A 23931-nucleotide genomic window follows, 5' to 3' on the forward strand; every position below is an offset into this window, starting at 1 on the left:
GGAAGATTTTCATGCACTAGAATAATCCTAATGGATCATATAACATTAAAGGGTGAAGTTTCTCCATGTCATTAATAAAAGGACTTCTACCTCAACTAATTGTACTCAAGGGAAAGGCCAGAGAATCTGTGGTTAAGAAGGATGAAAGAATAACTTTGGCTCCACTGGGGACTTCAGAAAGTATTTCTCTAAAGGATATTGGACAATATCTTTCTGCTCATATAAGGTTTATCAAATATTTCAGCAAATCTGGTACAGCCTGTCATAGTACAGTTTCAGTTTCCTTTGCTCTCTGAAGCCTCGAATGGGAACAGAACCAAGACAGTGAGGATAGAAGTAATCTTTATACATGTGATGTGATAAAGAAAAGCAATCAATACAAAGTCTGGAAAGGAAAAATGCTACAACTCTTCACTCAGGTATAATTTTATTCGAGATTAAATTTCTGAATGACCAATTTGTTTAGTTAATGGGTGTAAGAAGTACAGTTTGATCTCCAGTCATTATGGTACAGTAGACTTGAATTTAGGAAAACTGCAACTTAAATCATTCCTATAAAACATAGAAACTATGTAACTGATGACAAGGCATTTAATCTTTCTGAGCTTCGATTTCTCATCCATAATATAGGTATAATACCTGCAACATTTCAGAAAGTTTGTTTGAGATGTCAATATGATCTTGGTAAAATATTTTGCAATGTAGTGTCAGGTAAATATTAGCTATTATTAGTTACTATTGTACATTGAATGGAAGATGCTCAGACTATGGAAGTCCTAAAGGACCATATAACATTAAAAGAAGAACTCCTTTCTCCATGTTATTAATAAAGGACCTCTACTTCAATTAATTATACTTAAGTGAAAGGTGAGAGAATCTGTGGCTATTAAGGATAAGATTATAACCCCTCTAGGGGTTTATAACCTCTGCTAGGAAGTATTTCTTCAAAGGACATGGGACAGTATATTTTCACTCATATTATGTTGATCAAATATTTCAGTAAATCTTACATAGAATAGTTTCAGATCCCTTTGTCTTCTGAAGTTCCAAATGGGAACAAAATCAATTCAGTGAAGATGGAGTTAATTTTTGGATACTGCAGAGTACCTGTCATTTGATAAAGAAAAGCAATCAATATGAGCTTTGGCAAAGAGAAGTGACACAACTCTTCACTCAGGTATTGTTCTTTTTGATATTTCATTTCTGAAAGGTCAATTTGTTTAATTAATTAAGTGGGTCTTAGAAGTCTTGGACTTGACTATGCCAATGGAATTACCCAGTAGAGAGTCATTATGCTATGACAAACAATTTAAAAAAAATGCAACTTTAATCCTTCCTCTAATGGTTCTCAAAGAATCCTGAAATAATTGAAAGCCTTCAAAATTCATTTTTATTTTTAATATGTTAAATATCCATAAATATAACAGACAAAAAGAAAAGTCTTTGGACAATTACCAATTAATTTTAATAGTATAAAGTGATATTGAGAACAAAAGTTTGAGAACTATTGTATAATAACTGTGTAACTGAGGATATCATTTAACTGCTTTGCACTTTAATTTCTCATCCACAACATGAGTATAATACTTGCAAAATCTTGTAGAGTTTGAGCTGAGAATATGCTTTTAGAAATATTTTGCAACAGAATACTAGTTAATTATTAGTTCTTATTTATTATATTATATATTCTACATATAATATATATTATCTATTATCTATCCCACATAAACAGACACTACCTGTAATGCAGGTTAGGATAAACTGTACAAATTTTTATTCAAGTGGTATAAGATAAGTATACAACAATTGAGTTCCTTTGGATAAAGTCCTTTTGAAAAACCTAACTTTTATGAACATATTTTGTGAAAATACATAATAACTGTTTTATTATAATTATAATTAATATTATTAGTATCATTGATATTTAATAGGAGGTATGAAATCAGCTAGAGAAATTACTCTTCTGGAAAGACTTGGATTCAAATTCAGAATGTGAAAGAAAATATTTTTTGTCTATCTCTCCAAATCCCTTTACTTTCCAAAACTTGAGGCAATTAAAACTATTATAGGCTGATATCACTGAAGTTGCAGGAGGGATTTTCTTTCCTGGTATAACTTCCTGCTTTGATAAAGTCAAAGATCTCATTAAATATTATTATTAGAGAATCCATATTACATATCAAGTATCTCTCTATCATCTATCTATCTATCTATCTACCTACCTACCTATCTATCTAAAGAACAAGATAATGATTTCAAATATAAGCAAAACAGATAATCAAATACTCTCTTTTTTAATGCTTTGGACTTTTGAATCTTTGATTCAAACTGTTACCAAAAATCACATGCTCCAAAATAGGGGAAAATAAATAAAATAATCCAAGTTGTTAAGGTAAGATAGGAAAAAGTATATTCTAGCAGTGATGTGGTTATTAGTGTTACTTAGAAGAATTAATACACTAAAATTGATTATTTAAATTAATAAAGTCAGAGTGATGAATGTAGATTTCAGATAGCAATACAGTAAATCTTCAACAGCAAACAAAAATCTTCACAGCAAATCTTTAGAGATTACTAGTGGGGCAAAGAAGAAAATGCAATATACTATCAAAACCATTTTTAATCAGTGATGATTTTTTTTACTACAATAACAAATAACTACAAGAATACATGAGAATATAGTTCCTTAATGTTAAGAAAGATTTTTGTTTGCTTTTCCTGGAGACATTGTTCCCTACCCTAATTATTCTCAAGATAAAAATTAAAGGACTTAAAACAACTAATGAGGGCTATACCTTTGAGTAGTCGAAAAGAAAGAATGTTACATTTCCTTTCTGAAGATCTGAGATTACAAATTGGCTTTGCAACACATTATCTGTACCAACCCAAAATAGTTCTGTATCTTTCTATGCTGCCATTTAATTAAGGGAGTTGGGCCCAAGATTTCTAAAATCCCATGCAGCTGAGTCTATAACCTTGTGATTCACTTTAAAAGTTCTCTCCAAATGACTTCCTTGAGGATTTCAGCAATTCTTCAATTATATCTTAAGGAGCTTCTGCCCATTCAGTAGATATTTTAGATAGGTTCCTCCTTCCTAAGAGGCTAGAAACAGACACTAGAGCTCTGACACCCTAGAGAATTGACATGCATATGTATATGCCATAGAGTCAAGGTGCCTGAAATCTCACTGAAAACTTAAGTTTTAGTCAGGACAATGTTTCTGGCAATATAAAGTAATTGATAAATTGTCTATTATCTATGATCTCTGTATCTATATATGCAGATATATTTTGTATCAGGTTATACTAGTATCTTACAAAAAAGACTCAATCTCAGAATTAAAGTGCAGAGAATGTGTGTGTGTGTGTGTGTGTGTGTGTGTGTGTGTGTGTGTGTGTGTGTATGTATGCAAGCAAGCACACATAGGATGGGTCAGGAGTAAAGGTCCTACTGAGTAAATCAATTGATGAAGGTCCAGTCTGCACAATGGTGCATGTATTTTTAGTTGATGGATTGAATATGAATGCAGCAGGATGGTCGTATTACCAGCTGTTTAAAATGTTCTGAATGGTTTTCTAAGACGATGAGTAAGAATAAATTGAAGTTCCGGACTTTTCTGGGTAATAAAATACTTTTATTCTCTCCTTCTAGAATTTGATATCCCTTATTCATGTTGTCACAAGATGAATTTCAGGACTCCAGAAGACATGAGCAATTGTACCATCATCATGGAATTCTTCCTTATGGAGTTTTCCAGCATCCGAGAGCTGCAGGTGTTGCACGCCATTCTTTTCTTGCTGATATACATTGCAACCCTGATGGGGAATCTCCTCACTGTCACTGCCATTGTCACTGACCCACAACTTCACTCTCCAATGTATTTTTTTCTGAGCAACCTTTCCCTGTTGGATCTTGGCTGCATCTCAGTCACTCTTCCCAAATTCATTGTGAATTCTCTGACAGGCAATCAAACCATTTCTCTCCTGGGCTGCTGTGCTCAAGTTTTCTTCACTTTCTTCTTTGGGGCAACAGAAATTGCTTTGCTTGTGGTGATGTCCTATGACCGTTTTGTGGCTATTTGCCACCCCTTGCACTATGGGGTCATCATGACACCATACCGTTGTCTTTGGGCAGCAACTGGTTCATGGGTCAGTGGGTTCATCTATTCAGCTGCACACACAGGGAACATGTTCCGTCTGCCTTTCTCAGGATCCAATGTGATCCATCAGTTTTTTTGTGACATTCCTCATGTCTTGAAGGTCTCATCTTCTGAGGTTCGTAATACTGAGTATATACTCATTATCACCAGTTTCACTTTAATTTTATTCTGCTTTGGCTTTTTAGTTATATCCTATACTTACATCTTCTCCACTGTATTTAAAATGCCCTCTGAGGAAGGGCGATACAAAGCTTTGTCTACCTGTTCACCTCAACTGATTATCTTCCTCTTATTCCTTCTTTCTGGTATGGTCACAGTCTTTAGTCCTTTGTCAGACACTTCCCCAGTCCAGAATCTTCTGATTGCAATGACTTACATAATATTGCCTCCATTTATGAATCCTATTATTTATAGTCTGAGAAACATGAAAATCAAGAATGCACTGGTCAGGATTATCAAAATCACCTTTTTTCCCAAGAATATGCCCATCTCTAAAACAATTAAAAAGTAAGAGAATTATGAATGAGATATTGCATGCCTAAGATAACACAACTAGTCTAAAGGGAAATTAATAGTTTAATTTTTTTTCTATAAGTAAAAAGTATATACCAAAATATAATTAATAAGAACCACAGACTATTATTCTATTTAATAGCTACTGAGCCAGATTCTCTCGGTGATGGCTTAGGACTTCTCCTTGGCCTCTCTCTTCAGCCCAATCAGGGTTGGGTGAAGATATTCCAGTGCCTCACTTTGTACATTGTAGGGTTAAAATAGAGAGAAAATAGGAAACTGCCTGAGCACTAATCACTAAAACTCAGTCGTTTTACTGAACTGAACCTGTGCTAGTGAAAAGAGTGATCAAGAAATCTGGAGTTTGTCAAAGGTAGTAACACTGTGAATTATTCTGCTGGTGTAGGTTTGAGAAACACATGGGAAAATGTTGAGTTGTATTCCACTGTCTTTGCCTTTGAGAGCAAGAGGGAGAAGAAAATGAGAAGTGATGAGCCCAGCTTAATATGATTTGCTATTTGGACAATATTTGCTTCTGTATTTCTTTGGCTCATCTGAGTCTTTTGCATCATATGCATTTTCTGTGATGGTGGAGGTAAAGGCTTCTCTCTACCCTATCTTTGGAGTTTCTCTTGAATGTCTGAGTGAGAGATGTGGACATGAAGCAATCTGAAGCATTGTTTTGAATATTACTCTTTGGAAAAACTCTGGTGTGTGAGCATATTCCCAGGAAAGATATTGACCCTTTGAATTTCCCAAATAAATTGATTTGGTCTCTGTGAATCCATAATCTCTGGGGACATTGTGCCATGGTTGTTAAGGAATATTTTATTAAATACTTGTATATGTGTAACGTTCTCTGGTTCACTTTTCTTGGGGTCTCTGGGAGCAGCTTTTTTTTTCAGTTCAGTAATCACCACAAGAATAGCCAGGTGTTAAATTCCAAAAGTCTTTATTGTCTGATGCTGGGCAGCTTTCTGGAGAGTCTTTCATTCTGGCCTTGGTCTTATTGGGGAAGTGCAGGAGGCCAGGTCAGCCACCAGGAGCCTGATTGAAGGTGAAATAAATTTCTCTCTCCTTCCTTCTGAGAGCTTAAGCTCCTGCTTCTAGTTCTCTTGTCTTCTCTACTCTGTATCTGAGGGCCTTCTGAGTCCCAGCTTATATGCTCTACCCTGAGTATAAGCCAATCATTATATCTCATACTAAACTTAGAGTACTATTAATCATCATGCTAAACTAGATAACCATTGTCTCCTCAATTCCACTTAGTACCTTGTAAGCATCCTTGTTTCAAGTTCAGAGTTCTGGCTCATAACTTATATGCTGAGCACTTTCTTTAGAATCTTACTATCCTTTGATTAATTTCATTTTGGTAATTTAGTCACACAGGTAATACATTAGAAGAAGGAGGAAGAGCAAATTTTACTCCCATCTAACAAGAAGGCATACTGTCATTTCATTGAAAATCATTTCTACAAATTTCTAAAAAAACCAACATTAAACACACATACAGACACACATACACACAAGAGGTTATTCATGAGGCACTGGAGCAAGTATCTATTGACATAACAATGAAAAAATGATCCCAGAGATGTGTGATCCATATTATAGGGCAGGAACAGAGGGGACAAAATTCAATCAATCTATTGATCAATAACTATTGTTATATGATAAGATTATTATAATTATATAATATGTAATATCATATTATACATAAAATATAATATATTATAATTTTATATAATTATATAATATATATCATTATGTAATTATATAAAAATTCTTGCCTACTTTATGGCAGGAACTAGTAAGCACTGAATTCCTTACACAATCAACAACAATTTAAAAAATGTAGCACAAGTACTGTACCAAGAAGTAGAGAAAGAGATGATTCACAAAACAGAAAAATAATTGCATCTGGTTTTATTATCCCAAACCTCCTAAATCTGCTAATTTCTCCTTATATGTACTATTAACTGACATCTCTTTTTTTCCTAAATGAAAGGAAGAATCCTCTCCAAAATGCGAAGGGTGTAAGAGATGTTCTGAAATCCATCCTCAGCACCATTTTCCCTTTACTTTTCTTCCTTAGTGATTTTATTCATAATCGTTATTTTACGTAACATCAATTTGAAGCTGACTCTCAATTTGCATAAACTCCTATTAAATAAAGCAATTCTTGACATTATTTTGGTTGATATTATGAAATAAAAATTGTAGTTGGCCACAAAATAAATATACTGTAATGTAAATAGAGTCAGAGATGGATACACTTGGAATTAAAAAGGATTCTCCAGGAGAGAGAGTTGAGGTTATTTTTTTAAGATCTCTAGGACTTACCTATTCTGGACAGTTTTCTTTGGCAATATTGTCCACATCATCAGATTATATTCTCCTCCCAAATCTTCTCTCCTCCTAATGCTCCCATTTTTGGGAATGTCACCACTATATTTGGAGTCACTCTACTTTAGAATCTTGACTCTCTTGGCCTTAGTCTCCATTATCTAATAAACTGGAAAATTATTGCTCTCTCTCTCTCTATATATAGCGATATATATATATATATATATATATATATATATATATATATATATATATATATATAACTATATCATTTCCATGATATATGAAATATCCACTTCCAAAATCAAACTCACCTTGAATATCATCAACCCCATTATCGTTGTTACCAGCATTATCATCATCATCATAAATAGAATTTTTTATAACACCTACTATAGGCCAGGCACTATGCTAAGTACTAATATCATCCCATTTGATCCTCACAACGATCTTTTTTCTTCTTTTTAAAATTTAATTTAAATTTTTAATAGTACTTTATTTTTCCAAATACATGCAATGATAGTTTTCAATATTGACCTTTGCAATAGCTTGTGTTCCAAATTTTTCTCCTCTTCCTCTCTTCCCTTCCTTTCCTTTCTTGTTTTCCTACACAGGTTAAACATGTGCAGTTCTTAAAGCAATTCTATATGTATTTCCACATTTGTCATGCTATGCAAGAAAAATAAGATACGAAGGGAGAAAACCCAAAGGAACAAAGAAAGAAACAATAATAAAGGTGAAAGTATTATGTTTTGATTTATATTCAGTTTCCATACTTCTCTTTCTGGAAGCAGATGACAATGGAATTGTCTTGAATCACCTGATTGTTGAAAAGTGGCATATAGTTTCAAGAAGAAAAATGAGAGAGGAGAACACTCTGGAATTATGCCAGAGAAATATTAAACTGCATGTTACACCTCATTTATGTATGGTTGGAATTTTTAAGGAATTATTTTCTTCAATTAGCTTTTGTATTTCCTGTTCTATTTTGCTAATTCTACTTTTTAAGAAGTTATTTTGTTCAGAGGAGTATTTTTTATGCACTTGTTTTCTACTGTCAATTTTTAGTTTCCATTTCCAAACTGTTGACCCTTTTTCATAATTCTTCTGCATAATTCTCATTTCTTTCCCCAATTTTTCTTCTACTTTTCTTATTTGACTTTTAAAATCTTTTTTGAGCTCCTCCAAGAGGACTTTTTGGGCTTGAGACAAATTCAAATTCCCATGTCATCATTTTGAAAGGCTTGTCCTCTTCTGAGTTTGTATTTTGATCATCCATGTCACCACAGACGCTTTTTTATGGTCAAGTTTCTTTGGTGTTTTTTTTTTTTTTGTTTTGTTTTTTTTGTTTGTTTTGTTTTGTTTTTCTCATTTTTAAATGCTACCCTCTTCTCCTAGAGCACAGATGACATTGTTGCAAACTTCTTATGCTGGGAACCAGGTATATGTGGTCACTGGCTTTCCACAGGAAGAATTCAAGTGTCTATGACTTGCTGAATGTGTTGGGGTAGCCCAGTCTTTTTATAACTCTTGTGCAAGGTTCCTGGGCTGACAAGCGGCCTTTTGTACTACAGCTAGAGGCCTCTTAGCTTACCTTATCCAGCTGAGCCAGGATTGAGGAACCTTAGCTATTGATATGTGCTGTGGTTAAGAGTCTCCCTCTGGCTTGCCCAGCACCTGGTTGCATTCCCTTTTTACCCAAGTGAGACTAATATTTCCTGAAGTCCTTCTATGTTACCTTAATCTAAAAAAATATTTCACTTTTCTCACTCTAGAATCCATTTAGAGTCTTGATTTAATGTTGTTTCTGTGGGAAATGGGCAAGAGCTCAGTCAAGTTCTTGGTCCCATCTTGGCTCCCATATTTCTTTACTTTACTGCTTTATTGAGCAGACTCATTCAATGAAGTCTGTTACATGATCCAGTGGCTAGCTCCAACCTATTTGTTAATATGCTCAGAATACTAAGTATATTCTGGACTCCAATTCAACCACAAGTGATCTTTATGCCATCAAATAAATTATTTCTCTTGCTAATTGCCTTCAACTTTAAAACAAAAGGCTTGAAGAGAAGGAACCAAAAGTCTAACACAGATCTCACACTGTCTAGTTCCCTGTTTTGTTTTCTACTCTCTAGGAATTGCATAGTTCTAATTTCTTCTCTGTCCCTTATATCATTAGAATAATTTGATTTTTCCCCTTTTTATATATTTGGTCACATGGGTGGAGGACTTAGTGTTTTTTTTTCTCCCTCTCTTCCTTAATTTTTCTCCTTCCTTCCTTCCTTCCTTCCTTCCTTCCTTCCTTCCTTCCTTCCTTCCTTCCTTCCTTCCTTCCTTCCTTCCATGCATCTTTCCATCTATCCATCCATCATATTTCTGTCTTTCTTTACATGTATACATGTATACATATATAAACATTGTTCGAATAGAAACAACACATTTACATATGTATAAAGCACATTTATGTGTTTATAGACCTATAAACATATATGTATATGTGTATATCAACTGTAGCAATATCTCTGTTGTTTTCTGTAGCATAAATTTATATATCTACCTATTCATTTATACACTATAATCTATCTCTCTGTGTATAGATATTTGTATCAGTATAATTATCTCTATCTTTATGTTTATCTCCTTCTGCCTCTATCTTTCTCTATTTCTATTATCTCTACCTGTACCTTAATCTCTAGGTGTTTTGCTGATATGCATTCAGAGACATAATTTTCATTGACTTCAGAAACAAAATCATAGTGCCATTTATATTGTTTTCTGGAGTGAATTAACTCTTGGGCTTAGTTGGGGACAAATTATATTTTCCAAAGTGCTAATTTTCGGGATACTGGGCCTGATCCTCAGAGAAGGCAAAAGAAGGAGATCGGTGAACACTAAGGCTGAAATGCCTAGAAAGGGGTAAAATGACTCTAAAAAGGGGATCTCTTGAAATCCCAGTTCTATCTTCTGAACATTGAACCAGATGAAAAACTTATGCTTGTGTTAGGTTAGGTCTTGTCTAATTAGGGGAAAGATTCCCTCAGGATAACAACAGGAAAAACCTTATTCTTATTTATAGGAATGATTCTCAGTGAATAAGAATAAAAAAGAAGCTTATGCAGATGACCCTTCACTTTGAATGTTCAAATGTGGGCATACATTTTTAGAAAGCAGATTCACTAATATAGATAGTTTTAGAAGTACACCTGAACAGTGATATTTTATCTAGTTGCTTACTTGTAAACAGAATCAGAGCTCTCTTGGAATGCCTTCTAAGTGCTAAAAAAAGACTATTGCAAAGATGAGATTAGCCAAGGAAATAAATAAAATATGGGGAGTATTTTGGGAGAGATGACATTTTAATTCTTCCTTCTTTTGAACAGTTTTCTCTTCCCTGACACTTAAACTTTCATTTGTTTTTAGTCAAATTACAGCACATCAGCAGGGATGGGCAACTTCTTAATCATCACTGAATTCCTCCTCATGGAGTTATCCAGCATGAATGAGCTGCAGGCCTTACACTCTGCACTGTTCCTGCTGATTTATCTGGCAGCCCTCCTGGGGAATCTTCTCACCTGTGCTGCAATTATCACTAACCCACCTTCACTGTCCTATATATTTTTTTCCTGAGTAACTTATCCCTTATGGATATTGGGACCATCTCTGTCACACTTCCTAAATTCATTGTGAATTCTTTGTGTGGCATTCAATCCCTGTCCCTCCTGGGATGTGCTGCCCAGATGTTCTTCTTTATCCTTTTTGCAGCCAAAGAGTTTGCTTTGCTGGTGGCCATATCCTATGACCACTTTGTGGCCATCTGTCAGCCCCTCCACTATGGTATGATAATGAATCCATAACGTTGCCTCTTGGCAGCAGCTGGCTCATGGCTCAGTGGGCTTCTTTATTCAGCTATACACACACGGAATTTGTTCCGGCTGTCCTTCTCAGGATCCAATGTGATCCACCAATTTTTCTGTGATGTTTCTCATGTCTTGAAAGTCTGTCTTAGCTTCTGATGTGTTTAACACTGAGTTTGAGTTAATTGTAGCAAGTTCATATCTGTTCTTATTCTGTTTTGCCTTTTTAATCACATCCTATGCCCGTATCTTCTCCAGTGTGCTCAAGATTCCTTCTGTGAAAGGACACTACAAGGCCATTTCAACCTGTTTTCCTCAGTTGATAATCCTCATGTTATTTCTTTCTTCTTCAATAAAGGCGTCCCTAAGAGAGAGATACGACAAAAACTTAATTTTTGTCTATTTCGCAGGGGTATTTATAATTAATGGCTCAATAAAAATATCCAGGTGAGTGTTGAGCTCCAGAGAGCATCAATCAAGTCCCGGGAAACTGAGTTGTCCACCTCACTGATAGAGAGTGGGGGTTTATGTTACCTCATGAACAATAAATCAGGAAGACTGAAATAGAGGCAAGAGCAATCAAACTTTTGGAGTAGGTCTCTAGGGAGATGAAATAATCAGTGGAGACAGCATCTTGATAAGACATTCTGATAGCTTGGGATGAGAGAGACATTATGCTATTCAAAGCCCAAGTTTTTATCAGGTGTACTGATAAGGCAGCAGGGAGGTTTTTCAGAACAGAGAAGCAGGAGAACTGAAGTGGGGCTGAGTCAGGATAATTAGGGAAACTGGGTTAGAACAAAAATAAATAAACCAGATTAAGACTATAAACAAAGAAGGATTTATGGCAAGAACCAGTTTCTCCCTAATAACCCCAGAATTATTAGCATCAAACAGCATTCTTCATTCAGGGAGACACACAAGCCTCCCTGTTTGAATCTCTGCAGTTGGGGGGCATCTCAGCCAGAGATGGACAGTCTTTAGGTCTGTGGTCATTTGTGCATTTAACTCAGCCTCTATTGAGAAGCAGTGCTAAAGGGAGTCCTGCTGCCCTAAGAGGGGCTCCAAGAGATGGAAAAATTGGGGTTTGGAGAAACTCCACTTTTCTCTTCTCTCTGGAACAGGAACTGTTAGTAGGAGACAGATTTCTGAGTAAATTATGCAATTAGACCAAGACAGGCCACCCCAAACCATTAGCTTTCTGATATAGAAATGTTGAAATAATAATTAAGGAACTGGGATAACAGGGGTGGAGAAACAGATCAGAGAGGCTGCCAGTCCTTGGACAGGTGTCTGATTTTTGGTTGTTTCTAAAGAATAGTAACCCAGCAAATCATAGTCTAGTAAATTTTAAGCAAAGAGTAAAATAGTTTTCAATTCAATCTGAACTTAATGAAATAATACATCAGTTTTTCCCAATTTCCTAACCAGCTATAATCAGTTTCCTTCCTCCTCTGTTTACAGAAATTATCAGATCATACATAACAGACTAGTAAATTTCCTGAAACAGCAATAGTTACAGTTTTATACAGCAATAATTAAACAGTTTTAGCAAATCCCCCTGTTTTAACAAGTCTTAAAAAATAGATCAATTAATTTAAAGTAGGGTCTACCTCAGAACCTTTTACAAAGCCAAGCCTCTCTGGGGAAAGTGGGTGTGGAGAAATTTAACTTGGCCCTTCCCTACTCTATTTCCAAGAGGCAGGGGGGAGGGGAAGGCAACTAGCATTCACCCCAGGCTAATGAAGTCCTTAGCAGAGAACAGTGGGTCAGGTGAAAGACAAAAGATCCTAGCCCACCCATCCTTTAGTGGGTTGGAGAATTGGAGCATTTAGAAAAGTCAGACCCTAATTGGAGGTATGTGACTCCTGAAAAGAAAATTGGGGGTTGGGAATGTAGGTGGTAATTAAGCCATTCTCTAAGAGGCAGCTTGAAGGAGAATCTATTCATATTCTATAGTCCCTAGGCTTCATGGACTGAAATGCCAGAGAAGTTGAGGCAAAAAAGAGATCAGTTTAAGGAAACTGAGGCAGTAAAAGAGAACTGTAGCACATCAAAACAGAGAAAGATTCTACAGAGGTACCAAATTAAAAGTAATTAAGGAGTGTTTAAAATAGTTTCAGTCTCTACCTTTTAACTCCTCTCCTGCCTGCAGTCAGGGAATGAGGGGAAAAAAAGAGAAAAAAAAGACAAAAGAAACCATCCTAACTCTGTTAACAATTAATTTTAATATGCCTTGATTCAGAATTTTGTTCCCCAGCCAACATTACAAAGGTCTCCCCTCCAAAGCTACAATGTGACCAAAGCTGTGCTTCAGAAGTGAAACCCCTAATTGTTGGCAGGGGGCATAGAATGCCAATCAAGAAAAATAAGAGCTAAGTTCCCTAGGAACTAAGTTCTCTCCTGAGAGAAGTCAGGAATTCCCACCTGCAAGATTAAGTAGGAGAGACAGAGAAAGGTGGAGCAGCTATCTAGACTTTTATCTGTCCACAAGCAGGCAAGTACACCCAGAGGCTAAGGAAAAAATGGGCAGTTTTTAAATCCTCTGTCCAAATAAGGGAAACTGAGTCCTGTTTTGAAATGTATGGGACAAATATGCTTCGGAGCTATGGGAGGGGCGTACAGAGTTGCGGCAAAGTACCTTTTTAAAAGTTAATAGGAAACTTTTCTAGAAATCTTGAAAAGATTGAGTCCCCAATCTCCCCACTGTATCCCAAGAAGGGGACAGGATGGGAACATTTAAATGGCAGGTTGCCAAGCCACATGGGAGAGGTTCCAAAAGAAAGAGGATGGGGGAAGGGAGAGATGTTATCTTACCCAGTGCTTCTCCTGTGGTGATGACGAGGGCTCAAGTGGTTGGGTAAAGACACACATCCAAGTTCACCCTGATCCAGAGACCTTTCTCCTCGTGGCTACAGCCTGACCACTACAGTTGAGTGCGAGAGGGGCTCTAACACAGAATTCTCTCCCAGAACAGATCAAGGAGACTGCTGGCCTGTGACCCCCGAGAAGGATGGGGTCCTGTCTCAGTGTTCTGGCCTGAGGGCCGGCTTTCTGGTGAAAGAAAAAGGATTAGAAATGCCTTGAGATGGAAAAGAAGGTGTAAAGGGCTAGAACTGAGCAATGCACTTGGATAATGAAGCAGGTGAGGCTAATTGCCAATTGGACAGTTCCCTATTAACTTGTTTGAAGGTTGACCCTCCCCAGCTGTTTTGTGCTGATTTATTTGATGGGACAAAGAAGGGGGAGTGACGTGTGTGGGAGGAGGAGGAAGAGGAATTGAGATGCAAAAGCTGACTCAAGTCTCTCTGGGCCTTTGAGGGAGGAAGGTGTGTGTGTGAGGTTGCTAGGCCTAACCTGTGACCTTGACAGTAAAAGATCAAGAATAAAGATGTTTAGTGATCCTGACTCCAGCTGATTTCTGGGAAGACAGAGTTCCAGCAAGAAGGTCTTTTGTCTCTGGAAGCAGCCTTCTCCAAACCCAGCATCTGCTAAGGAAGGATTTTAGAGTCAGATGTGTCTAGATTGTGGACAGGTAAAAGGGTTTAGTTTTCTAACTTCTTGCAGCTTCTCTCTTATCTCTAAAGACAGAGAGTGAGATAAAAAGAAACCTTTTGTCAATTCTCAGAAATTTGTAAGGAATTGTGACTGAGCGAGGTAGAGCTCTAATAAATCTAATAAGTCTAATAAGCCTGAAGTGGCTTGGATGTTCACTGCAAGACAGGGAAAGAAAAAAAGTCTTTTACCTTATCCAGAGTTCTGGATTCTCTGGTAGGAACACAGATTTCTCAGAAGAATATTGTGGGAGCAGCTGAGAACTCAGATTTGTTCTGAGAGACCTGAAAAGGTTAAGATTAGTTTTCAGGGTAACAATTTTCGGGGTCCCCAGGCAGGCCACCACATGATGAGAGTTAGGGAAGGGGAGCCCCCTTTTTAGGTCGGTGCAAAGATAGTTGTGTGATGGCACAGAGTCCCCTATAAATGAATTTACAGGCCCCAAAACCTAGATTGATAAAAAAGGGTTTATTATAGGGATTTGGAAGTAAAGTTTAGTTAGTAAAGTTGAGGGTAGAGATAGAAGGGCACTGGATTAGGTCCGGTAGGCAGAAACCCTTGGCATGACCAACATAAGGATGCTTAGGACTTCTGCAAATGTAGACTCCAAAAGTAGCCCCTTTTATAAGCTCTTGGTGATCTTGAACATGGGTGGAGTTCCAGGCTCCTGGTGGGCTTTCAGCCAGGGTCAGCATTGAATAGAATTCAATGGGTTTAAACTGTGGGGATTGGGAAAACCCAAGTTAGCTCAGATCTGGTGGGGGATGGGGAAAGCCCAATGACCAGGATTTTTAAATCAAAGGTCAGCCATGGGGGGGTTTCTTAAAGGGACCTCAACCCCCATCAGTACCTGTGGAGGCCCCCTTACCATTGTATTGCTTTATATTATAACACACTGTATCATATCATATAAAAACAAGTATCATTTTCCAGGGAGACTAAATGTATGATTAAGGCCTTCTTTGTAAGAATGAGTAAATTATAGGCTGGAGAAACAATGCTCTTGAGATCACTTGCCTAAAAATAAAGACAATTCTTTCTAGAATAGTTTAATGTCAGGAGTGGAATTAACCAAGAAAAAAGTAGATGATCAGAAACCACATTATTAAAGCATCTAGGTTTGTGATACTTATAAGCATATCTGAGGGAAATATTTATTATTATTTATCATATCTCTAATCCAAATTCTCTCTTTCCTGAAATATGGATCTCCAAATGAGTTTTTTTTTTAAATGACGAACCATTAAGAAAATAAAGAAGTATCTTCAGTGTCCCAAAGTAGCTTCTGAAAGGCACAATGAGGCAAAGATGGGAAGTGTCCTCAGAAGGCCAATCATAAAACTTTTATGGAATACTTCCTTTGTGTAGGGCTGATGGAGCAATGTAGGAATCTGGACATGTTTGATATTGACTGATGAAGAGATCTCCAGGCATTATAGACTTGACTAAGTTGATTTCAAAGATCAGATTTTTTCTAGGTGAGGAACTTAGAGAAGGAGTAATTTTACAAACATACAAATGTTTTCAGAGCAAATACTGAGTGTAGAAGATTTTGGGGCTTCCAAGGTGCTGTGATCTCCCTATTCTTGAACTATGACTCAGAAGTGGTTATATGCAATAAAGTTGCCAAAAAAGTGTTTTGTCCTGCATGGAGAGCTAGCACAGAAGTCCCCTGTAGTCTCTTTCACTGTCAGATCCCCTTACCATCTCTGTTCTGGTAGTTCCCAATTTTAGTTCCCACCATCAAGTCCGACTACTAGTATTTTATTTATGTGATCTCTGGGTCAGCCTTCACCCCAATATCACAGGTGTCTTTTTCCAATCTCCAAAGTTGTTTTATCCTGGAAGACTGTCTCACTCTGACCTGTTGCTGACTCTGCCACTCTACAGTTTGATTAAAGGCATTATTTTTAAATTGTTTGTTGGGAAATGTTGGGAGGGCTCAATTGAATGCTTTTACTATCCCACTATCTTGGCTCTGCCCTTGTAAGTATCTGGGATTCCTTTTAAGGAGTAAAAATCTCCTTCAAATTGTTTTGTTCACGAGATTGATTTGACTTAATTCATAGGGAGAAGTGGTAAAAGACAACAAGTTGTAAAAGGATTGACCCTACTTCATTAATTTGTTATCTCCTTTGTATTTATTGTGTATATTATGTATTTGCATATGTATAAAAATGTATAAAGAACTCTGTAAACACATAATATATTTATTGTGTATAGATAAAATATGTGGATTTTTGGGAGGTAAATAATTAATATCATTTAATTCATATCTGTATGTGTGGATATATATTTGTATGTATAAATGTCCATACACACAAACATATAAACAAATGATAGTACGTAGGATTTTGGTTCAAAGTATATGTGTAGGCACAGCTAGGTGGTACAGTGGAGAGAGCACCAGCCCCGAAATCAGGTCGACCTGAGTTCAAATCTAGCCTCTGAGACGTAACACTTCCTAGTTGTGTCTCTGGGCAAGTCATTTAGTCCCAATTGCCTCAGCAAAAAAATAAAAAGCAAAAAATCAAACAAAGTGTGTGTGTGTATACAAATACTTGCAAATACTAGCAGAATGAAATTAGGAATTTGGGAACAGGGAAGGGCAACAACCATATATTTTTTTGGCCATATGAAAGGGATCCTTTTGTCAAGCTTATTAAATAGGGAACAACATAGTCATATCTGTGCTTTAGGAAGACCAATATCATAGTTGAGTGAAGGATAGACTGGAAAAGGTAGGAACAAGGAAGGGATAAGAACTGGAAGTTTATTTCAATAGGATCCTTTAAATTGGAAACATAATTGCTCGAATGTAGCACACATTCTATTAAATTTTAGAAGGAAAATAAAGAAGCACATTTAAAGTATATACATGCAATGCATACGCTTATATATGTGTGTGTATATGTAAATATAGACACATATATACTATATATATTTTACATATATCTATACATACAGGTGTCTATATAGCCGTATAAATGCATACATATAGATTATACGTAGAAATATAGATTTGACTATCTTGATATACTCAATATTTTTCCAATGAAAATCAATTTCCTTTGAAGTACACTTAAAAAGAAATCAACTTAAATAGACTTCTATCTTGGACAAGATTTAATGGAAGATCTTCATGGACTAGAATAATTCTAATGGATCATATAAGATTAAAGGGTGAACTTCTTTCTCCATATTATTACTAAAAGGACTTCTACCTTAACTAATTATACTCAAGGGAAAGACCAGAGAATCTGTGGTTACTAAGGATGAAAGTATAACTTTGGCTCCACTGGGGACTTCAGAAAATATTTCTCTAAAGGATATTGGACAATATGTTTTTGTTCATATAAGGTTTATCAAATATTTCAGCAAATCTGGTACAGCCTGTCATAGTACAGTTTTAGCTTCTTTTGCTCTCTGAAGCCCCAAATGGGAACAGAACCAAGACAGTGAGGATAGAAGTAATCTTTATACGTGTGATGTGGTAAAGAAAAGCAATCAGTACAGAGTTTGGAAAGGAGAAATGCTACAACTCATCACTCAGGTATAATTTTATTTGAGATTAAATTTCTGAATGACCAATTTGTTTAGTTAATGGGTGTAAGAAGTATAGATCGATCTCCAGTCATTATGGTACAGTAGACTTGAATTTAGGAAAACTGCAGCTTAAATCATTCCTCTAAAACATAGAAACTATGTAACTGATGACAAGGCATTTAATCTTTCTGAGCTTCAATTTCTCATCCATAATATAGGTATAATACGTGCAACATTTCAGAAAGTTTGTTTGAGATGTCAATATGATCTTTGCAAAATATTTTGCAATATAGTGTCAGGTAAATATTAGCTATTATTAGTTACTATTGTACATTGAATGGAAGATGCTTAGACTACAGAAGTCCCAATGGACCATATAACATTAAAGGAAGAGCTCCTTTCTCCATGTTATTAATAAAAGCATCTCTACTTCAATTAATTATACTTAAGTGAAAGGTGAGAGAATCTGTGTCTACTAAGGATAAGATTATAACCCCTCTAAGGGTTTATAACCTCTGCTAGGAAGCATTTCTCCTAAGGACATGGGGCAGTATTATTTTCACTCATATTATGTTAATCAAATATTTCAGTAAATCTTACATAGAACAGTTTCAGATCCCTTTGTCTTCTGAAGTTCCAAATGGGAACAAAACCAATTCAGTGACTATGGAGTTAACTTTTGGATACTGCAGAGTACCTGTCATTTGATAAAGAAAAGCAATCAATATGAACTTTGGCAAAGAGAAATGCCACAACTCTTCACTCAGGTATTGTTCTGCTTGATATTTCATTTCTGAAAGGTCAATTTGTTTAATTAATTAAGTGGGTCTTAGAAGTCTTGGACTTGGACTATGCCTATGGAATTACCCATTAGAGAGTCAGTATGCTATGACAAGCAACTTAAAAAAACATGCAACTTAAACCCTTCTCTAGCAGTTCTCAAAGTGTGGCCCAAAGAATCCTAGGATAATTGAAAGCCTTTCATTTTTATTTTTAATATATTAAATATCCATAAACATAACTGACATAAACAAAAGTGTTTGGACAATTATCAATTAATTTTAAAAGTATAAAGTGATATTGAGAACAATTGCATAGTAACTGTGTAACTGAGGATATCAATTTAACTGCTCTGCACTTTAATTTCTCATCCATAACATGAGTATAATACTTGCAGGATCTCGCAAGTTTGAGTTGAGAATATGCTCTTAGAAATCTTTTGCAAAAGAATACTAGTTAATTATTAGTTCTTATTTATTATGTCATATATTCCATATATAATATAAAATATATTATTTATTATCTATCCCACATAAACAGACACTGCCTATAATGCAGGTTAGGATAAACTGCACAAATTTTTATTCAAGTGGGATAAGATAAGTATCCAATGAATGAGTTCCTTTGGATAAAGTGTTTTGAAAAATCTAACTTTTTATGAATATATTTTGTGAAAATACACTCTATTATCATCATAATTAATATTATCAGTATCATTGATATTTAATAGGAGGTATGAAATTAGCTAGAGAAATAACTCTGCTGGAAAGAGTTGGATTCAAATTCAGACTGAAAAAAACTATTTTTTGTGCATCTCTCCAAATCCCTTTACTTTTCAAAACTTGAGGCAATTAAAACTATTATATGTTGATATCACTGAAGTTGTAGGAGAGATTTTCTTTTGTGGTATAACTACCTACTTTGATAAAATCAAAGATATCATTAAATATTATTATTAGAGAATCCATATTACATATCAAGTATGTATCCATCCGTCTACCTATCTACCTACCTACCTATCTATCTAAAGAACAAGATAATGATTTCAAATATAAGAAAAACAGATAATCAAATACTCTCTTTTTTAATACCTTGGACTTTTGAATCTTTGATTCAAACTGTTACCAAAAATCACATGCTCCAAAATAGGGGAAAATAAATAAAATAATCCAAGTTGTTAAAGTAAGATAGGAAAAAGTGTATTCTAGCAGTGATGTGGTTATTAGTGTTACTTAGAAGAATTAATACACTAAAATTGATTATTTAAATTAATAAAGTCAGGGTGATGAATATAGATTTCAGATAGCAATACAGTAAATCTTCACAGCAAACAAAAATCTTCACAGCAAATCTTTAAAGATTATTAGTGGGGCAAAGGGGAAAATGGAATATACTTTCAAAACCATTTTTAATCAGTGATGATTTTTTTTACTACAATAACAAATAACTACAAGAATACACGAGAATATAGTTCCTTAATGTTAAGAAAGATTTTTGTTTGCTTTTCCTGGAGACATTGTTCCCTACCCTAATTATTCTCAAGACAAAAATTAAAGGACTTAAAACAACTAATGAGGGCTAAACCTTTGAGTAGTCAAAAAGAAAGAATGTTACATTTCCTTTCTGAAGATCTGAGATTACAAATTGGCTTTGCAACACATTATCTGTACCAACCCAAAATAGTTCTGTATCTTTCTATGCTGCCATTTAATTAAGGGAGTTGGGCCCAAGATTTCTAAAATCCCATGCAACTGAGTCTATAACCCTGTGATTCACTTTAAAAGTTCTCTCCAAATGACTTCCTTGAGGATTTCAGCAATTCTTCAGTTATATCTTAAGGAGCTTCTGCCCATTCAGTAGATATTTTAGGTAGGTTCCTCCTTCCTAAGAGGCTGAAACAGACACTAGAGCTCTGATACCCTAGAGAATTGACATGCATATGTATATGCCATAGAGTCAAGGTACCTGAAATCTCACTGAAAACTTAAGTTTTAGTCAGGACAATGTTTCTGGCAATATAAAGTAATTGATAAATTGTCTATCATCTATCTATCTATCTAATCATCTATGATCTCTGTATCTATATATACAGATATATTTTGTATCAGGTTATACTAGTATCTTACAAAAAAGAATCAATCTCAGAATTAAAGTGCAGAGAATGTGTGTGTGTGTGAGTGTGTGTGCATGCGCGTGTGTGTGTATCTTTGTGAATGCAAGCACACATAGTATGGGTCAGGAGTAAAGGTCCTATTGAGTAAATCAATTGATGAAGGTCCATTCTGCACAATGATGCATGTATTTTAGTTGATGGATTGAATATGAATGCAGCAGGATGGTCGTATTACCAGCTGATTAAAATGTTCTGAATGGTTTTCTAAGATGGTGAGTAAGAATAAATTGAAGTTCATGACTTTTCTGGGTAATAAAGTATTTTTATTCTCTCCTTCTAGAATTTGATATCCCTTATTCATGTTGTCACAAGATGAATTTCAGGACTCCAGAAGACATGAGCAATAGTACCATCATCATGGAATTCTTCCTTATGGAGTTTTCCAGCATCCGAGAGCTGCAGGTGTTGCACGCCATTCTTTTCTTGTTGATATACATTGCAACCCTGATGGGGAATCTCCTCACTGTCACTGCCATTGTCACTGACCCACAACTTCACTCTCCAATGTATTTTTTTCTGAGCAATCTTTCCCTGTTGGATCTTGGCTGCATCTCAGTCACTCTTCCCAAATTCATTGTGAATTCTCTGACGGGCAATCAATCCATTTCTCTCCTGGGCTGCTGTGCTCAAGTTTTTTTCTCTATCTTCTTTGGGGCAACAGAAATTGCTTTGCTTGTGGTGATGTCCTATGACCGCTTTGTGGCCATTTGCCACCCCTTGCATTATGGGGTCATCATGACACCATACCGTTGTCTTTGGGCAGCAATTGGTTCATGGGTCAGTGGGTTCATCTATTCATCTGCACACACAGGGAACATGTTCCATCTGCCTTTCTCAGGATCCAATATGATCCATCAGTTTTTTTGTGACATCCCTCATGTCTTGAAGGTCTCATCTTCTGAGGTTCGTAATACTGAGTATGTCCTCCTTGTCACCAGTTTCACTTTAATTTTATTCTGCTTTGGCTTTTTAGTTGTATCCTATACTTACATCTTCTCCACTGTATTTAAAATGCCCTCTGAGGAAGGGCGATACAAAGCTTTGTCTACCTGTTCACCTCAACTGATTATTTTCCTCTTATTCCTTCTTTCTGGTATGGTCACAGTCTTCAGTCCTTTGTCAGACACTTCTCCAGTCCAGAATCTTCTGATTGCAATGACTTACACAATATTGCCTCCATTTATGAATCCTATTATTTATAGTCTGAGGAACATGAAAATCAAAAATGCACTGGCCAGGATTATCAAAATGACCTTTTCCCCCAAGAATATGCCCATCTCTAAAACAATTAAAAAGTAAGAGCATTATGAATTATATATTGCATGCCCCAAGATAACAAAACAACTAGTCTAAAGGGAAATTAATAGTTTAATTTTTTTTCTATAAGTAAAAAGTATATACCAAAATATAATTAATAAAAACCTCAGACTATTATTCTATTTAATAGCTACTGAGCCAGATTCTCTCGGTGATGGCTTAGGACTTCTCCTTGGCCTCTCTCTTCAGCCCAATCAGGGTTGGGTGAAGATATTCCAGTGCCTCACAGTGTACTTTGAAGGGTTAAAACAGAGAGAAAATAGGAAACTGCCTGAGCACTAATCACTAAAACTCAGTCGTTTTACTGAACTGAACCTGTGCTAGTGAAAAGAGTGATCAAGAAATCTGGACTTTGTCAATGGTAGTAGCACTGTGAATTATTCTACTGGTGTAGGTTTGAGAAACACATGGGATAATGTTGAGTTGTATTCCACTGTCTTTGCCTTTGAGAGCAAGAGGGAGAAGAAAATGAGAAGTGATGAGCCCAGCTTAATATGATTTGCTATTTGGACAATATTTGCTTCTGTATTTCTTTGGCTCACCTGAGTCTTTTGCATCATATGCATTTTCTGTGATGGTGGAGGTAAAGGCTTCTCTCTACCCTATCTTTGGAGTTTCTCTTGAATGTCTGAGTGAGAGTGGTGGACATGAAGCAATCTGAAGCATTGTTTTGAATATTACTCTTTGGAAAAACTCTGGTGTGTGAGCATATTCCCAGGAAAGATATCGACCCTTTGAATTTTCCAAATAAATTGATTTGGTCTCTGTGAATCCATAATCTCTGGGGACATTGTGCCATGGGTTAAGGAATATTTTATTAAATACTTGTGTATGTGTAACGTTCTCTGGTTCACTTTTCTTGGGGTCTCTGGGAGCAGCTTTTGTTTCAGTTCAGTAATCACCACAAGAACAGCCAGGTGTTAAATTCCAAAAGTCTTTATTGTCTGATGCTGGGCAGCTTTCTGGAGAGTCTTTCAGTCTGGCCTTGGTCTTACTGGGGGAAGTGCAGGAGGCCAGGTCAGCCACCAGGAGCCTGATTGATGGTGAAATGAATTTCTCTCTCCTTCCTTTTGAGAGCTTGAGCTCCTGCCTCTAGTTCTCTTGTCTTCTCTAGCTCTCTATCTGAGGGCCTTCTGAGTCCCAACTTTTATGCTCTACCCTGAGTATAAACCAATCATTATATCTCATACTAAACTTAGAGCACTATTAATCATCATGCTAAACTAGATAACCAATTTCTCCTCAATTCCACTAAATACCTTGTAAGCATCCTTGTTTCAAGTTCAGAGTTCTGACTCATAACATATATGCTGAGCACTTCCTTTAGAACCTTACTATCCTTTGATTAATTTCATTTTGGTAATTTAGTCACACAGGTAATACATTAGAGGAGGGAAGAGGAGGAGCAAATTTTACTCCCATCTAACAAGAAGGCATACTGTCATTTCATTAAAAAATCTTTCTATAAATTTCTAAAAAAACAACAACTAAACACACATACAGACACACACACACACACACACACACACACACACACACACACACACAAGAGGTTATTCATGAGGCACTGGAGCAAGTATCTATTGACATGAAAATGAAAAAATGATCCCAGAAATGTGTGATCCATATTATAGGGCAGGAACAGAGGGGACAAAATTCAATCTATTGATCAATAACTATTGTTATA

The 23931-nt window shown here is 36.0% G+C and overlaps 2 protein-coding genes and 1 pseudogene across 2 annotated transcripts; all 3 read left to right on the forward strand.

Annotated features, from left to right (window-relative positions):
• Window positions 1-3708: 3708 nt before the first annotated feature.
• On the forward strand, window positions 3709-4671 carry LOC141547573 (olfactory receptor 14I1-like). Its single transcript, XM_074275960.1, has one exon. The coding sequence runs from the start codon at window positions 3709-3711 to the stop codon at window positions 4669-4671; it is 963 nt and encodes a 320-aa protein (XP_074132061.1).
• A 5792-nt stretch (window positions 4672-10463) lies between these two features.
• LOC141547574 (olfactory receptor 14I1-like) lies at window positions 10464-13960 on the forward strand (annotated as a pseudogene).
• Window positions 13961-21263: 7303 nt separating this feature from the next.
• On the forward strand, window positions 21264-22226 carry LOC141547575 (olfactory receptor 14I1-like). Its single transcript, XM_074275961.1, has one exon. It carries the CDS (start codon window positions 21264-21266, stop codon window positions 22224-22226), a length of 963 nt encoding a protein of 320 aa, XP_074132062.1.
• The last annotated feature ends 1705 nt before the right edge of the window (window positions 22227-23931 follow it).

This window comes from Sminthopsis crassicaudata, chromosome 6 (assembly GCF_048593235.1).
Source record: "Sminthopsis crassicaudata isolate SCR6 chromosome 6, ASM4859323v1, whole genome shotgun sequence".
Taxonomy (NCBI): domain Eukaryota; kingdom Metazoa; phylum Chordata; class Mammalia; order Dasyuromorphia; family Dasyuridae; genus Sminthopsis; species Sminthopsis crassicaudata.